The sequence below is a fragment of the Gopherus flavomarginatus genome, chromosome 6 (assembly GCF_025201925.1).
Source record: "Gopherus flavomarginatus isolate rGopFla2 chromosome 6, rGopFla2.mat.asm, whole genome shotgun sequence".
Classification (NCBI taxonomy): Eukaryota; Metazoa; Chordata; order Testudines; family Testudinidae; genus Gopherus; species Gopherus flavomarginatus.
This window is the reverse complement of record NC_066622.1, coordinates 127,013,121-127,030,185: the sequence shown is the minus strand read 5'-3', so window position 1 is coordinate 127,030,185 and position 17,065 is coordinate 127,013,121. Positions and strand designations below refer to the sequence as shown.

Genomic DNA, 17,065 nt, shown 5'->3' with positions numbered 1-17,065 from the left:
GGATATCCTCTTACTGTTACCCTAAGAAATAAATTTAAAATAAATTTTTCTCTTGCTGCAAGGGTACTTTTTATTATTTTTGCTGAATCCAGTTTCTTTAATCCACAGCATTTTTTGCCCTTTTATCATTACTTAAAATTTGACGGGGGGTTTTATTGTGCAAATTATTTCTGTATTCAATTTGATGTGGTGTTGTACAGTATTTGGGTTTTTTTTTTTGTAATTATCTGTTTTATAATAACCTTCATTTTGCTACCTCCCAAAATACAATTTTTAAAAAGCATTGTTTCTGACGAAGCATGGAAATGTTCTTTCCAAAAGATTTTTGGAAAGTTATGAGTCTGAGAAGAGAGGGTTATAATAGAACCTATTAACCCTTTTAACCATACTAGTAACCTAGTATAGTATGCATCTTTTAAAAGTTGCATTAATATTATGTTTTGTATAATACAGCTCAAAACTGCTCTGGATTGAGGACCTGTGGGCAGTGTTTGGAACAGCCTGGATGTGGGTGGTGCAATGATCCCAGTAATACAGGAAAAGGGCATTGTGTGGAAGGATCTTCAAGAGGGCCAATGAAGCTTGTTGGAGTGCACTCCAATGAAATGGTTCTTGACACTAATCTTTGTCCAAAAGAGAAAAATTATGAATGGTCTTTCATCCACTGTCCAGGTAAGAACTTCTGATTTGTTTTATATTGTTTGTCTTTTTTTTTCTTTATTTGAAAGTATGGGAAGGCAGGAGCCAGACTGGGACTGGATGGGAACAAGACTGGCTGCAGGGCAGGATCTGGGCTGGAGCAGTAGAGGGGCGGAGCAGGGCTTGGCGAGAGACTAGCACAGGAAGGCAGGGAGTCTGTGGGCATGTGCATTGAGCCTCCAGCAAGAAACTGCTCCTGCTGAGTTTAAGAACCATCATGCTAACTTCCTCACTCAGGCAGTGACGCTGGCTTGTTAGGATGGCAGGATTATTGAGCAGGTGCAGTTGCAGGGCCTTACTACTGACATCGGTGCATGTCTTACCTCATGGAATCCAGTTTCCTGTGAGATTAGGTGCTTTCAACAAATGGTGATAGGTGGTTTAAGATGAGATGCCCGTATAGTATGTAGGGTGATATAGCAGTGATATGCATCTGAAGTTCTTTGGCTCCACTACATCCTTCACCAGCTTCAGGAGTGTCATAACATGTGCTCATTGCCAGATCTTGGACACTTTGTATGTCGTTGAGCATGTGTGAAACAACTTGAGTAACCAGTTCTTTGTTGCTGATCCAAAGTGTTGGATTTGTTCAGTACAAATGTCATCTAGATTGGTGGGTTTGTCATTTCTGAAGACATTAATTCCGGAGGTTAATCTGGTCATTGTGTACTGTGCCCCAAAATTATAATTCCCTTGGTGGTCTTCCTGCCATTTTTTGGGATGTGGTATGCGAAGTCGTCTGCAGAAATATAATAGTGTTGCTCTGCCTTCCTTGGGTAATTGTTAAGTTCCCAGATGGTTATCCATACTTTCTTGTTGCTGTGGATCATGTCCATGCTTTCAGTTAGATTCCGCTCTGACTTGTTTTTCCTCCGTTAGTGCGGAGACCAGTTCTTTACTAGCTGCACTGATATCCTCAGTGAATGGGTCTGCTTCAAACTTTTGCTTGTATTTTGTGTGCCAGTTCTATAATTCAGATGTTAGTTCTGACATGTAATTTGTTCTGCAGCCTCATGGAAAGTGCTTCTTTGAGACAGTGTGCATCACAACGACTAACTGGTCAGAATTTTGTGCTATTGGTTTGATCTTTCTTACAACGGTATCAAGGTCATTGGTGAAGCCCTTCCTTTCCACTTTCTTAAAATTAAAGTGGTGCCAGAGTGGTACTGAGTTTGGTGTTAGGCTGCATTGATCTGTATGGCAATGGGCCAGTGTTGTGAATGTGGTATCAGACCCAAACTAAGTTTGTTATATGAACCAACTATTCTTGTTGCTGCCAAATGCCTGATCAGGATTTTAGCACCATTTCCATCAGCTGCTGTTGAAAGAACTGGTGAGTTTGTGGTCTTGAATTAAGTCCAAGTGGTGCATATCTGTCCACAATTCAGCTAGTTCACCATGTTAATCAGTTATATTGTAGCCCCATTTGCCACTGTGACTATTGGAGAGAGTCCAGCAAAAATGATTAGAGGGCTGGGGCTCATGACTTACGAGGAGAGGCTCAGGGAACTGGGGTTATTTGGTCTGCAGAAGAGAAGAGTGAGGGGGGATTTGATAGTAGCCTTCAGCTACCTGAAGGGAGGTTCCAAAGAGGAGGAACTAGGCTGTTCTCAGTGATGACAGATGACAGAACAAGAGCAATGGTCTCAAGTTGCAGTGCAGAAGGTCTAGGTTGGATATTAGGAAACACTATTTTACTAGGAGGGTGGTGAAGCACTGGAATGGGTTACCTAGGGAGGTGGTGGAATCTCCATGCTTAGAGGTTTTTAAGGCCCAGCTGGACAAAACCCTGGCTGGGATGATTAGTTGGTGTTGGTCCTGCTTTGAGCAGGTGATTGGATGATCTCCTGAGGTCTCTTCCAGCCCTGATATTCTATGATTCTATTAAAGTTGCCAATGATCACCTGCATTTTGTCATGTTCGAGGTTATATGGGCTAGTGAATTTGAATTGTTTGCATGGTGGTTTGTAGACAGATGTGATGGAAATGTCACTAATGTCTACAGTCAAGACTTCAGTGTAGTTCTTATCAGTCATAAATGTTGTGTTGATAACAAGATCAGGTTTGATGAAAATGGTACTGCTGTGTTACTTGTGCGATCTTTCAGTGGCCAAGTTAATCCTGAGTATCTTTGTTAATCCCTCTCTGTTTCTCTTGGAGACATAGCAGATGGCAGTTGTAGTCAGCACACATTTTGGCTATAAGATCTTGTTTGACACCTGAGAATCCTTCAACATTTTATAATATTATTGTTAGTGCCATGATAAGGACCCTTCTGAATTACACTGATCACTTGTTCTACATTCAGGTACAGTTGTTCAGTTATGCTGTTGACTCTATTGATCTGAAGGCATAGACATATTATTTGGTTATATTATGGTGGTAGGGGCAGGATTTTTGTTATGAAAGAATGTTACACCTTGTGAAGTGGGGGGAGGCGGGGGAGGGAACAGTCCCAGATCTTTCCCTGTAGTGGCACAGTTTGGTTCTGCAGGCACCCCATCCTCTGTTCCATCAGGGTTCTTGAAATAATTTGCTCAAAGACCAGAATACTTAAAGTACAAGTATGTGGGGTCTTATATACTATGTCTTTTCAAAATACAGATTCTTTGGCCCCTGAGTTCCAAACCTTGTTTACTCTTAGGTCAGGAGACTACCAGTCTTCCTTCTTGAGTCCTGTGCTATGATTAGGGCCAGGTTCCTCCAGTCCTCCACTAGCCAATTTAGAGTTAAACAAAGAAGTAGTTTAATATATTCTTAATGCTAATGAGTCATGATAAACTAGCTCTAAACAGCCATGCAATAAACTACAGCAGGTGCACTCTCTATAATAAAACAAGATTCCATTCAATTTTCTGGTTTTCACATGCTTAGAAACTTTTGTGCTGGAATTCTGCCTGAAAGTGCATATTTTTAGAAAAATTGGTTAATCAATTATGGATTTTCAGAAGAATGAAAAATACAAAACTTTTCTCCATTGGAAGGAAGGGTCTTTTTGACGGGTGGAAATACTTAAGAAACAACAGAGCTTTGAAATTTCAAGCTGCATATGTAATTAGGCCTAAGTGAACAACTTGTGCCTTTTTAAATATGAACAATATCTGTCTTAAAAAATATGAAAATGTGAGACTGATGATTCACAGTAAAAACTTGTTAGCTAGCACCTAAAAATAGATGCAGTGCACATGCATACTGAGGAAGTTGACTGCACCAATATTTGGTTATAATAATTTACAGGCACAGCTGCTGAAGCAGGAGGCAATTGTAAACTCAAGAGGTTTCATAGCTTCACAGCCAGGAATGGTGTTGGTTGTTGCACAGTAAATTGCTAAATTCCTACTCTGCAAACCTGTTAACTCTGAAATGAGAGTCCATGTAATTTATGTATTCTATTTATGAATACCAGTCACCATAGTATCTAGATGCTGAACCCAAATAACAAAAGCAGGAGGACTTTTGAAATGAATTTTAATTGGACTTTGCTCTTGTTAACTGAAGGTACAGCTACTCTACTTAAATTCATTCACTTTCCCCCCTCTTTTTCTCTTCTTTCTCTCTTTATTCTATTTCCTTTATTTTTTCTTCAGTACCTATTATTAGGGGTAGAGTGATACAAAATCAGTAGATTTTCTGCTGGATTCTAAAAACATTCTTATAAGGGGCTCATTGTTATCTCTTTCAATAGAGGACTCCACAGCCTGGTGCCCAGTAGCTAAGATTGTTGTGCTTCTGATTCTACAAAAAATTTACCTTAATATTTTTGGTTTCTGTAACCATTGACAACTTTGCTTTCTTGGTATATCACATATGGAGAGGCAATCGCTTAGACAGACAGATTGAGGTTCTTGATAATTAGAACCAGGCTTTTGAATTTTACCCAGAAGTGAACAGGAACATGTGAAGTGTGCTGGGTATTTCTGCCTGGATGGCCTCCATCTCCGTACTGTGTCCTAGGTATTTATAGATATATTCTTACACCACCTTTGGAGGCAGAGAAGTATTATTCTCATTTTCCAGATGGACAAACTGAGACACAGAAATTTTGACTTTTTCAAGGTCACTCAGGAGGTCTGTAGCAGACCCAGGAGCTGAATTCATCCTTAACCAATAGATCATCCTTTCCCATTAAACTTTATAACTTGCTTTTTGTGACTGGTCCAGCTCCAATCTGCTGTGTCTTACACAAGTGTAGTTTCTGATTGGGCTTAAACAAAAGGAGCCAAAGTTTTCCAATACTGAGGTGATGAATGTGTGGATCTCAGCTGACAAGTCCTCATTGGGAAGGAATGTAGATGTACCAATAATTCAGAGGTGGTGGAAGCATTTCTTGCACTGTTGATGCGATTTTATGAAGGAGAAGAGAAGATTCCAGTACATGCTATCTTGACAGATGCTTTCTCGAGGGGTTGCTGCAAGGTCTTGGTAAGGTCCCTTACTCTTCATACCCATACCACTTCCATCTTCCTGATTTGATAGTTGTTCTTTCAGAACTTTCTCTTGTAGCCACTGTGTCATCTGTGTGATGGCACTGGCCATATTGACTGAAGAGATGTATGATTACGTGCTGTCAGAATGTTGGTGGCAGGGTAAGCCATGTAAGCACACAGCTTCTTCCAGAGTCTTATGTCTACTGAAAAGGAGGGAGAATAGGCTTCATCTTATTGATAGTCCACATAGGAGGGCTCTGGTGAAAGAGGAACCATTTCCCATCAACACTCTTTGGGATCTATATGAAATGAATTGTCTTAATCTTTTTATAATTTCTGCTCTGCTGAGTCTTGTACACAGGTCAGCAACACTCAGGGATTGATTGTGCTGAAGACTGTAAACTGGCTGAGCAGTATGACCATTGAGGTTTCACTTCTGTCTTCAGCCATAAGGAGGTCCTCTGTCAGTTCTGCTAAAGGGCTCTCTTTCTCTGCATGCTGAGTCCTGATTCTGAGGGATAAGATTTGTTAGCAGAGTGCATTCGGTGCTTTTGTTGCATAGTCATAACCACTTTGTTTATATATATATATATATATCTTTGCCAAAGAAAAGGGAGGTTAGAGATTAGGTAGTTTGCAACCTTGTTAGTCTCTAATGTTGGTTTCTTAAGAATGCACTTTGTGGGTCATGTGATAATAATTTTGGTTATTGGTGAATTCAGTGGTTCTCATTTTCACCAGGCATGATGAGCAGGGATTGGAGTCAGTGCCCCAGCATCAGAGATAAGACCAAATCCTTTCAAGAAAGCTAGAATGGCCCTGGACTTGTTTTTAAAATTTTTCCTTTCTCCTCTGTAGCCACCTTGTTTGTTGATTGGTTTTTCCCCAAAAAGCAGTAGTCCGAGAGCTCTTCACAATGGGTGGTACTGGCACCTGGGATTTAGTTAAATCTTGGTTAATCAACTGATTAGCTATATTCATAACTGCCTGTTAGAATTTATGGGAGAGGGGAAGGAAACTATTTTGAACTATGAATTAGGACTGGATTCAGTCAGTGTCAGTGAGACAGAAGACTGTCACTCAGGCCCTCAAGTCACTATTGTGACTGCTGCTGGAATACTGTGTCAGTTCTGGTGTCTCCAATTCAAGAAGAATGTTGAAAAATTGGACACTGTTCAGAGAAGAGCTGTGAGAATGATTGAAGGATTAGGAAACCTGCCATATAGTGATAAATTGAAGGAGCTCAATCTGTTTAGTTTGTCAAAGAGGAGGTTAAGGCCTGACTTGATTATACTATAAGTACCTACATGAGGTATAAATATATAATAAATGAGCTCTTCAGTCTAGCAGAGAAAGCTATAACGGGATCCAGTGGCTGGAAGTTGAAGCTCAATAAATTCAGACTGGAAACAAAGTGTACATTTTTATCAATGAGAGTAGTTAATCTTTGGAAGAGTTACCAAGGTTTGTGGTTGGATTCTCCATCAGTGACCATTTTAAAATCAAGATTGGACATTTTGTAAAAGAGATGCTCCAGGAATTATTCTGGGGAAATTCTATAACCTGTTTTACACAGGAGTTTAGACTAGATCAGGGGTGCTCAAAGTGGGGGTCAGGACCCCTCAGGGGGTCGTGAGGTTATTACATGGGGGTTTATGAGCTGTCAGTTTCCACTCCACACCCTGCTTTGCCTTCAGCATTTACAATGGTTTTAAATATATTTTAAAAGTGTTTTTAATTTATAAGAGTTTGTACTCAGAGGCTTGCTGTGTGAAAGGGGTCACCAGTACAAAACTTTGAGAACCACTGGGCTAGGTGATCATATTGGTACCTTTTGGCCTTAGAATCTTTATATTTAACATTTCTGATCATTTGTGAATTTTTGTCCCAATACTGTTTTAAATTGGTTTTGTGTTGATTTATCTTAATACAGGGGTTCTCAAATGTCATTGCATCGTGACCCCCTTCTAACAACAAAAATTACTGCATGACCCCAGGAAGGGGGACTAAAGTGTGAGCCCAGGGTCTTCAGCCCCAGATAGTGGGTTTTGGCCCGGGCAGTGGGGCTTGGGCTTCAGGTTGGCCCTGGGCTTCAACTTCAGCCCTCGGTCCCAGAAAATCTAAGTCAGTCCTGGCGACCCCATTAAAATGGAGTCCCAACCCACTTTGGGGTCCCAACCCACAGTTTGAGAACTGCTGTCTTAATCCTGGTCAGCAATTAACATTAAAATATTCAGAACTGCGATCTTCTGCATTTTTTGTAGTCAGAACATTTTTATGGTTTCATTTTTTCTCTTAATTATTTGTACTCACAATAATTTTGTTCTCAGAAGCAAATTAGGCAATACCTTTTTCTATTTTGTATTCCAGCTTGCCAGTGTAATGGGCACAGCACCTGCATCAATGGCAATATTTGTGACCAGTGTAAAAACCTAACTACAGGAAAACAGTGTGAAACATGCATGCCAGGTTACTATGGAGATCCAACAAATGGAGGCCAATGTACAGGTAATATCCTACCAGAATCAAAGGACACTTTCACAATGCTGAAGGTATCAATGAGTGAAAAATTGATATAGTATTATACATGTGCTGGACAGCTAACATTGTGATTCAATGTCCAGATTTAGTTTTCTCAGAGAATCTTCACATTAAAAACATTGTGTAACAATTGTGATTTTATAAATAAACACAGAGTAAGATTGTGGTTTTAAAACACAGCTTGTATTGGACGGGGGAGAAGAGCTATGCACTGGTAGCAATACCTAAAAGTATTTTGCTTGAGAAAGGTAATATGTCTTGGGAGATCTGAGACAGTGTAACCATCTTCTGCCATTGTCATATGGGACTGTTGCTGTCCCTATATACCTGGAATTCAATAACCAGAATAGTGCTGGGTACCTACAGAGAGCTACAGCAGGGAGCTTGAGAGGTGCTCTCCTCCTTTGCTTCTATGCTTGTACAGGGCTAGATATAACTCTGATCATTTTCTTTTTACTCAAAGGAGATTTTGTATATTTGAAAGATATTTACCATACAAGATTTTCATTCTAATGAATAAAACAAATAGGTGTTACTTTTATAAAGGCAAGATTTTCTCTGAAAAGTGACTGTGTAAAATGGAACTGCTTACTCAACAGATCTGTCGCCTGTTTGTGTTCTGTGACAAAGTCAGACTAGACAGCTACCAGAGAGTGGTAGATGACAGATATATCAGGCCTAGAATGGTAAAGGCTCTTTCTTCTTTAAGTGATTGCACATATGCATTCCACTCTAGGTGTGTGCGCTCCCCAGTCACTGGATATGTTTCCCTCAGCGATGCCTCTCAGGACAGTACAAAGGCCCTTTGCTGCTGCGCGCCAATAGTGCCAATATAAAGCACCCAGCTGACCCCACACGCCTCAGTTCCTTCTTAACACCCATGATGGTTGCTGAAACTGCTGTCTCTCAGTGGTCATCTTCCTCTTCTATCTGTACGTAGTTAGTTAGCTGTAGTCAGTTTTACTCAGTTTTGGCTAATTTTACTGAAGTTCTGTAAATTCATGTTTTAGCGCAGTTTTTGTCCATTCTCCAGTGCCCAGGCATGTCTAGGTCACTGGGCTTTAAGCCCTGCACCTCCTGAAACCAGGCTGTGCCCCTCAGCAACCCACCCTTAATCTGCCTGAAGTGCCTAGGAGAAGCTTACATTGGGCACCATTGCCAGATCTGCAGGGACTTTAAGCCTTGCACAAAGAAGTACTGGGAGGCCAGGCTGAAGGTTTTGTTCATGGAGGCGGCACTGAGACCTCCATCTGAGCCAGGCCACTACCGAGTGCCTCAATGTCAGTAAGAAGTGCTCCTCCAACCATACCAGAATCCTGGCACTGATCACCATCCCCAGGGCCTAGGAAAAGGCATAAGAAACAACCAGCCAAGAGGGGGCGATTCTCTGCACCAAAGATGGCCAGGCATGAGGATCAGAGTACAGTGCAATCTAAACAAAAGCATTCCTCCGCCTCAATACCACGGCACTTAAGTCCAGTACCAGAAGAGCCATTTGTGGCACAGCACCAATATTACTGACCATACCAGAGACGTTTGCCAGTGCCAGAGACCTTTTCTCACTGTTGGTACCAGAATCACTGGCAGTACAAGAGTCAGCATTAACAGTGCCAGCGGACAGGAGGGAACTGCTGGATTCTGCCATTGTGCTGTACTGTGCCCTTCAGTACCATCAAAAGGGAAACCTGTTCTACTTACCTCAGTGTGGGCATCTCCATCATGGCATAGGTCATCAACACTGGTGTGAACAGCACCACCATGGTCACCAAAGAGACTCTCATCCTCTTCAGAATCAGAGATGAAATCTTATTCTTCCCATCCAAGGAGATGTTCTCACCACTCCTCCAGGCATTTCTACCCTTCCATAGACCGGGCAAGTGCATAGCTAGGAGATCACCGGCGACCTATGCTGATCCAGTGTCCCTTTTGGAACCTGTTGTTTTTTCCAGGGTTTATTCCAGGCCATCTTATTCAGTGGCCTCTGAAAGAAGGATGCCATTGACCCATCGAGCCTGGTACTGAACTGCAAGAGCCAGCTCAATGGGATCCTGCTGAGGCAGAAAGAAGCTCTTCCTTCCACAGCTGGTGCTGACCTCCTCCCCAGATGAGGCAGTTTCAGGAGAGTGCAGATGACTATAAATCTGGGCATATAGGTGGAGTCATAGTGAAAGAATCTTCCCACATTTTAGCCACTGAGGACTCTTCAGAAGTAGCCCTGCCTCTCAACAAGGCCATTATGGACCCTGTTAAGACCCTTGTGGTAGACCTCCCCACATCTCTTCTCCCACCCCAATGTCAAAAAGGGAAGAACAAAAATACTTTGTTCATGTCCAGGGTTCAGTTCCTGTTCGCTCATTTCCCATAAGGGTCATAAGGGTGCAACCCCAAAATCAAGACTCAAAGAAATTAGACTTTTTTGAGAGGAAAGTTTATTTTACTAGGGGGTTAGAACTCAGAATTGCAAACCAGTAAGCTATGCTGGGCAGGTATGATTTTAACATGTGGGACTCCATGCAGAACTTCAAGGACTTGCTCCCACAAGAAGCTAAGCAATTGTGCTCCTTACTGGTGGATGAGGGAAAATCAGTGGTGAGGTCTCATTACAAGCTGCTTTGGATGCGACTGACTTGGCAGCCAGGTCCATGGCTTCAGCCATGGCCATGCACAGGAGTTCATGGCTACAGTCCTCTGGGCTCCTGCAGAAGGTCCAGCAAACCCTTCAGGACCTATTTTTCAAAGGAGCTTCACTCTTTTCGGAACAGACTGATGCATGGGTTAAAAGACTTCAGAGTGACCCTTAAGTTCCTTGCATTGTACACACCAGCTCCTTCAAGGAAGCATTACAGGCCTCAACAGTCCATCTGGTTTCTTTTCTGGTTGCCTGTCAGGAACTGCAGGGAAAAAGAAGCAGGGGTTTTAGGTGTAGGCAACCACCCTCTTCTGCCTCAAAGTCAATGCCTGCCCCACACAGACATCCAGGGGGTTCTAAGCAGGTGTTTTGATAGGACACCTGAGGATACTATACCAGTTTCCTTGATGCCAGACCCTGTTTCTTCTTTATTTGCAAACCACTTTTCACAAATCCTGAATGCATGGTCCAGTATTACCACAGAGGGTTGGGTGTTGAGTGCCATGGAAGTGGGATACACCCTTCAGTTTATTTCTACGCTTCCTTCCCACCCTTACTTGCCATCCCTCTTTAGGGACCTCTATCATGAAGAACTTCTGGGCCGGGAGAGAGGTTCAATCTCTTCTTTGCATGGGAGCGATGGAACAGGTCCGCAGAATTTAAGAGGGAAGGAGTTCTATTCCCATTATTTCCTAATCTCAAAAGACAAGAGGTCTCAGACTGATTTCAGACTGAGTCAGCTCAACAACAATCTCAAGAAAATAAAGTTCTTCATGGTCACACTGGCATCCATTATCCACTCCCTGGATCCTGGGTATTGACTTAAGAGACACGTATTTTCAAATATATTATACCAAGGACACAGGGTTCCTCAGATTCGTAGTGAACCACTTATGGTACCAATTCACAGTCCTCCCATTTGGCCTGTCTATAGCTCTGCAGGTGTTCACAAAATATATAGCAGTAGTGGCACGTTTCCTGAGGAGATTAGGGGTGCAGGCCTACTCTTATCGGACAACTGGCTCGTCAAGGGTTAGTCCAAGGATCAGGTAGTGTTCAATGTTTTACTCATCCGGTCGAAATTCAAGGCCTTAGGCCTTCTGATAAATGCAGAAAAGTCTACCCTCGATCTGGTGCAGAGTATAGAGTTCATTGGAGCAGTGTTCAACTCTACTCATCCCAGGACCTCCCAGAGTGACATTTCCAATCAATCAGATCCCTGATAAAACACCTCAAAGGTCATCCAATCATACAATTTTGGGCTGTTGTGAGGCTTTTAGGTCATATATGGCCTTGTGCACATGCATGGTACAACGTGCAAGGCTGCATCTGAGACCCCACCGATGTGGCTGGCCTCAGTGTACTCTCCAGACTGCTATCATCTGGACACGCTATTCTTGATACCTCCACTGCTTCTTGTTTTCCTCTGTTGCTAGTTGGATCCACTCACTTTGTGCTGGCATTCCCTTTATATGCCCTAAACTGTTAATGATCCTGGTCTTAGATGCGTCAGCACTAGGGTGGGGAGCTTACCTGTGGCCCCTCAGAACTCAGGGCCTTTGGTGTCTGGCAGAACTTTCACTCCACATCAACATCAGGGAATTCAGAGCTGTTTGCCTGGCCTCTGAGGCCCTTCCTGCCCCACATTACAAGCAGACACTTGTTTGTTTTCATGGACAACACTACAGCAATGTTTTATGTGAACAGGCGAAGAGGAACTTTCTCTTCCCTCCTTTGTCAAGAAGCAATGTAGTTCTGGGAATTTTGCGTAGCCCACTTAGTCAACCTCGAGGCTTTTTACCTTCTAGGAACGCAAAACGAGCTGATAGATCACCTCAGTAGATCATTCTCCATTCACCACGAATGGTCCCTTCACTCGGATGTGGCAAGAGACATTTTCCAGCAGTTGGGGTGGGGGAACTCCCTGAATAGACCTATTTGCAAACTAATTCTGCTCTCTTAGAACATGGATTGTGGCCTCAATCATGGACACATTTCTGCTACCTTGGATGAGACATCTTTATTATGTTTTTCCCCCCTTCCTGCTCATGCACAGAGTTCTGCTAAATATCAAGCGGGACCAGAATTGGGTTATTCTGATAGCCCCAGCATGTGTCCTCCAACATTGGTTCTCCACCCTACTAGATCTCTCTGTGGTGACTCCAATCCTGCTTCCATTGCACCCAGACCTGATTTCCCAGGAGCATGGTCAGCTGCTCCACTTGAATCTGAGCTCCCTTCATCTAATGGCCTGGAAGCTCCATGGCTAAATCCTGTAGAGCAGGCTTGCTCAGACCAAGTTAGTCAGATTCTACTAGATAGTAGAGACGCCTCCACCAGGGCTACTTATCTCTTGAAGTCTAAGTAGTTCTCTGGGCATCTCAGTGTGGAGTCTTGCCCATGTGTTCACCCATACAAGACAAATTTGAATATCTGTTGTTCTAAGTTGTCATGGGATAAAAGGGAAGGTCCTTTCATGGACTGAGAACTGGTTAAAAGACAAGGAACAAAGGATAGGGGTAAATGGTAAATTCTCAGAATGGAGAGGGGTAACTAGTGGTGTTCCCCAAGGGTCAGTCCTAGGACCAATCCTATTCAACTTATTCATAAATGATCTGGAGAAAGGGGTAAACAGTGAGGTGGCAAAGTTTGCAGATGATACTAAACTGTTCAAGATAGTTAAGACTAAAGCAGACTGCAAAGAACTTCAAAAAGATCTCTCAGAACTAAGTGATTGGGCTACAAAATGGCAAATGAAATTTAATGTGGATAAATGTTAAGTAATGCACATTGGAAGAAATAACCCCAACTATACATATAATGTGATGGGGGGGCTGCAACGAATCAGGAAAAAGATCTTGGAGTTATTGTGGCTAGTTCTCTGAAGACATCCACGCAGTGTGCAGAGGCAGTCAATAAAGCAAACAGGATGTTAGGAATAATTAAAAAGGGGACAGAAAATATATTATTGCCCTTATATAAATCGATGGTACGCCCACATCTTGAATACTGCGTACAGATGTGGTCTCATCATCTCAAAAAAGATATACTGGCACTAGAAAAGGTTCAGAGAAGGGCGACTAAAATGATTAGGGGTTTGGAACAGGTCCCATATGAGGAGAGATTAAAGAGGCTAGGACTTTTCAGCTTGGAAAAGAGGAGACATGATAGAAGTATATAAAATCGTGAGTGATGTGGAGAAAGTAGGTAAGGAAAAGTTATTTACTTATTCCCATAATACAAGAACTAGGAAACTCCAAATGAAATTAACGGGCAGCAGGTTTAAAACAAAAACAAGGAAGTTCTTCACACAGTGCACAGTCATCTTGTGGAACTCCTTGCCTGAGGAGGTTGTGAAGGCTAGGATTATAACAGCGTTTAAAAGAGAACTGGATAAATTCATGGAGGTTAAGTCCATTAATGGCTATTAGCCAGGATGTGTAAGGAGTGGCGTCCCTAGCCTCCATTTGTCAGAGGGTGGAGATGGCTGGCAGGAGAGAGATCATTACCTGTGAAGTTCACTCCCTCTGGGGCACCTGGCATTGGCCACTGTCGGCAGACAGGGTACTGGGCTAGATGGATGTTTAGTCTGACCCAGTATGGCCATTCTTATGTTCCTGTTGCACCTGAAACAAGAAGACTTAGCAATCTCTTCTATCAGGGTTCACCTTGCAGCAATATCAGCTTTCCACCATCAGGTGCATAACCAGTCCGTTTTTAGTTGGGACCTGAACCTAGTCTTACCAAAGCTTATGGGACCACTGTTTGAGCCTTTGGCAACTTGCTCCTTATTATGCCTCTCCTGGAAAGTGGTTTTCTTAGTGGATATTGCTTCATCCAGAAGGGTCACAGAACTCCATGCCTCTTACATAAGAACCTTTTTATACAGTCTTCTTTAAAGATACGGTGTATGTATGCCCTCATCCCAGTTTTGCAGTTCCATAGTAATTAAGCAGTCTATCCACCAGTCTTTTACCCGAAGCTGCATGCGAATAGGAATGATCAATGTCTTCACTGATTGGATGTTAGATGAGCTCTAGCTTTCTACATAGAAAGAACTAAACCATTCTGTAGGTCCTCCCAACTGTTCTTAGCTGTAGCTGACATGATGAAGGGTCTCCCAATCTCTTCACAGACAGTTTTGTCTTGGATTACTTCACGTGTTCGCACTTGTTATGATCAGGCAGGTATTTCACTATCAGCTAACCTGACTGCTCATTCCACAAGATTGACAACATCTTCAGCAGCATTCTTTGTACAGATCTTTATTCAGGACATTTGTAAAGCAGTGACCTGGTCATCGGTGCACATGTTTCTCCTCCCATTATACCATCACTCAGCATTCCAGAGATTATGCCAAATTTGGTTTAGCTGTTCTGCAGTCCATGTGTCCATGAACTCTGATTCCTCCACCTATTCAACTGCTTAGGAGTCACCTAGGGTGAAATGCAGTCACTGAAAGAAGAAAAAATGGCTACTAACCTTCTGTATCTATTGTTCTTTAAGACATGTTGCACATACCCATTCCATGACCTGCCCTCCTGCCTCTCTACCTGGGAGTTTTCCAGAAAGAAGGAACTGATGGGGCCCAGAGTTGGCTGGGTGTTTTATACCGGCACTAACGGTGCATTGCAGCAGAGGGCACTCAAGCTGCTCCAGTGGTTACCACTGAGCGAAAAATTTCCGATGATTGTGCTCAAGGCGTGTACACACCTAGAGTGGAATGTACATGTGTAACACATCTTGAAGAACAACAGTTACGGAAGCTTAGTAACCATTTTTTCCCTGTAAGCTGAAATGAGGTTATTTCAGGTCATCTAGAGACATGTGAGTCCAATTAAGGGTTGCCTGTGACCTTTGAAAAATCCTCTTCTGGTTAGGGAAAAGGAAAGAGAGAAAAGAGACAAGCTGCAGCAGGACTAGGGGCTGGAAGGCTGCGATCCTCTCTAAAGGGGAAACAACTGAACTAACGGACTGATTGGGTAGTGACTGGCACCCAGAGACTAGCATAACAAAGCAACAACATAGAGAGGGACCAGGGAGAGGTATTCCCTTTTTGTGTTATGAACTTGTTTCTTTTTGTTTGGCTGAAGAGTACTCTTTTGGGCCACCTTGTAAATGCCTTGAAAACCCTCTGGAGTGGGACTGATTTACTCCAGGCCCCCACCACCAGAGGGGGAAATGCTGAGCCCTGCTAGGTGAAGGGAGATGCCTGTCCACAGTTCATAGTCATATTTACTACCTTTAGTGCTTTCTACTCTTGTTGCCATTCAGAAGTTAGCGCATTCAGTTATATCTGTGTGATCCTATTGAAAGTAATTGAGCTACAAAGGTGTCAATGAGATCATAATTTGAAGACAATGGTAGTTGCACAGTAGTCACAAAGGACTTTACTGCAAAAACTTTAATATCAGTGATGATCCACGAGAATAAAAGAATCTAATTTGCTTTTCAAAGGTTCATTTATAGGCCTTTCAGCCAGGGGAAATATATTAATGTGTGAACTGAGCACATTTGACATAAGCATATGTAAAGGGGGTTACACATGCTGTTTTAAAATCAGTGTGTTTAAAAATAGAGCTGCATTTCCAGGTAGAGGGAAACTGATCATTATGCCATTTTCTAACATTATCTAAACCTGCTATCTAGATTGTAAACAACTTGGGGCAGGGGCTATACAGTGCTAAGACTACTGTTGGCATTTTGTCATGTAACTTTTGTATCTCAGTATCTATTCTCAGTGAATAAAAGTTGGTAAAAGTAGCTCCACAAGCCCTCCTTCCCCTACCCGAAGTCTATGTGATTTAATCTTGGCCTGCATAATGTGTTGTTATGATGGTGTGGTATAAAGATGGTGTTATCACTTGTTTGGCATGACCCACATAACTTATCTGTAGCTTCTCCACACATAAGTAATGCAAATGTCCCATTATTTTGATTTCAGATTTTATATGTAATATATATCATAAGTGGCAAGCTGGTTTTGTAACAAGTTAGATTGAAAGTATTCAGTAGTGGAAAAAATACCAATTAAAACACAGCAATAGGCTCTTATTGTCTTATTCGTGCTTGGTTTGATCTAAAGAGCCTAGTGTGTTAAAGGTTACAAGTCATCCTATTTTACTAAGTCTGTTCGGTTCTGTAATTGCTGCATTGGAGGATTCCCACTGGAGTGAAAAAAGAGATCTTTTGTATATTGCCTCTGGGTTGTTTTCTCCCTTGCACTAGTGATTTTAAAGCCTATAATATCTCCTCCCATATATCTGAAATAAAAGGATGTTTTTAACCTCAGCAGTCCTTGTGGTAGTGGAAGAAGGATCAGGTTGGCCGCTGCAAAATGTATAGGAAAGTGCAGGTGACATATTTTTTCTCCTGTAGCATTGATGATTCTTTTAGTGGAACCTTACCCCTCAAGGGATGTTAGTTCTCTAAAGCTCTCACCTCTACCTCAGCAATTTAACATGCAGTCCTGGTTACATGAAAATGCACATCTGGTAAGCTGAAGCACAATACAGTGAAAATGTGTTCAAGGGAATGGAAAGATTAATGTCTACCCTTATTGACAGTTGCACATTTTCATGGTGCTTTATGAAGCTTTAAATAATTCTTAATAGTTCTCTTATTTCCTGAAGTTGACAAAATGTTCTTTTGCTGTCTATAGCACCTTTATGGCAAAGTGATGTATTAAAGTAGCTTTTATTCTTCAGGGATACATTCGCTATCTAACCAAATACGCATTTTGTCACCTTCAGTAATAATGGCTAAAATC

General features: G+C 42.2%; 1 protein-coding gene across 5 annotated transcripts in view; it reads left to right on the top strand.

Moving 5' to 3' along the window:
• Window positions 1–17,065, top strand: part of ATRNL1 (attractin like 1) — a 1,010,697-nt gene that overhangs the window by 337,666 nt on the left and 655,966 nt on the right. For all 5 annotated transcript variants that reach the window (XM_050958929.1, XM_050958927.1, XM_050958928.1 and 2 more), the window contains 2 exons: window positions 454–672; window positions 7,497–7,634. In XM_050958929.1, the coding sequence (XP_050814886.1) occupies window positions 454–672; window positions 7,497–7,634 (357 nt within the window). The remainder of the gene's footprint in view (window positions 1–453; window positions 673–7,496; window positions 7,635–17,065) is intronic.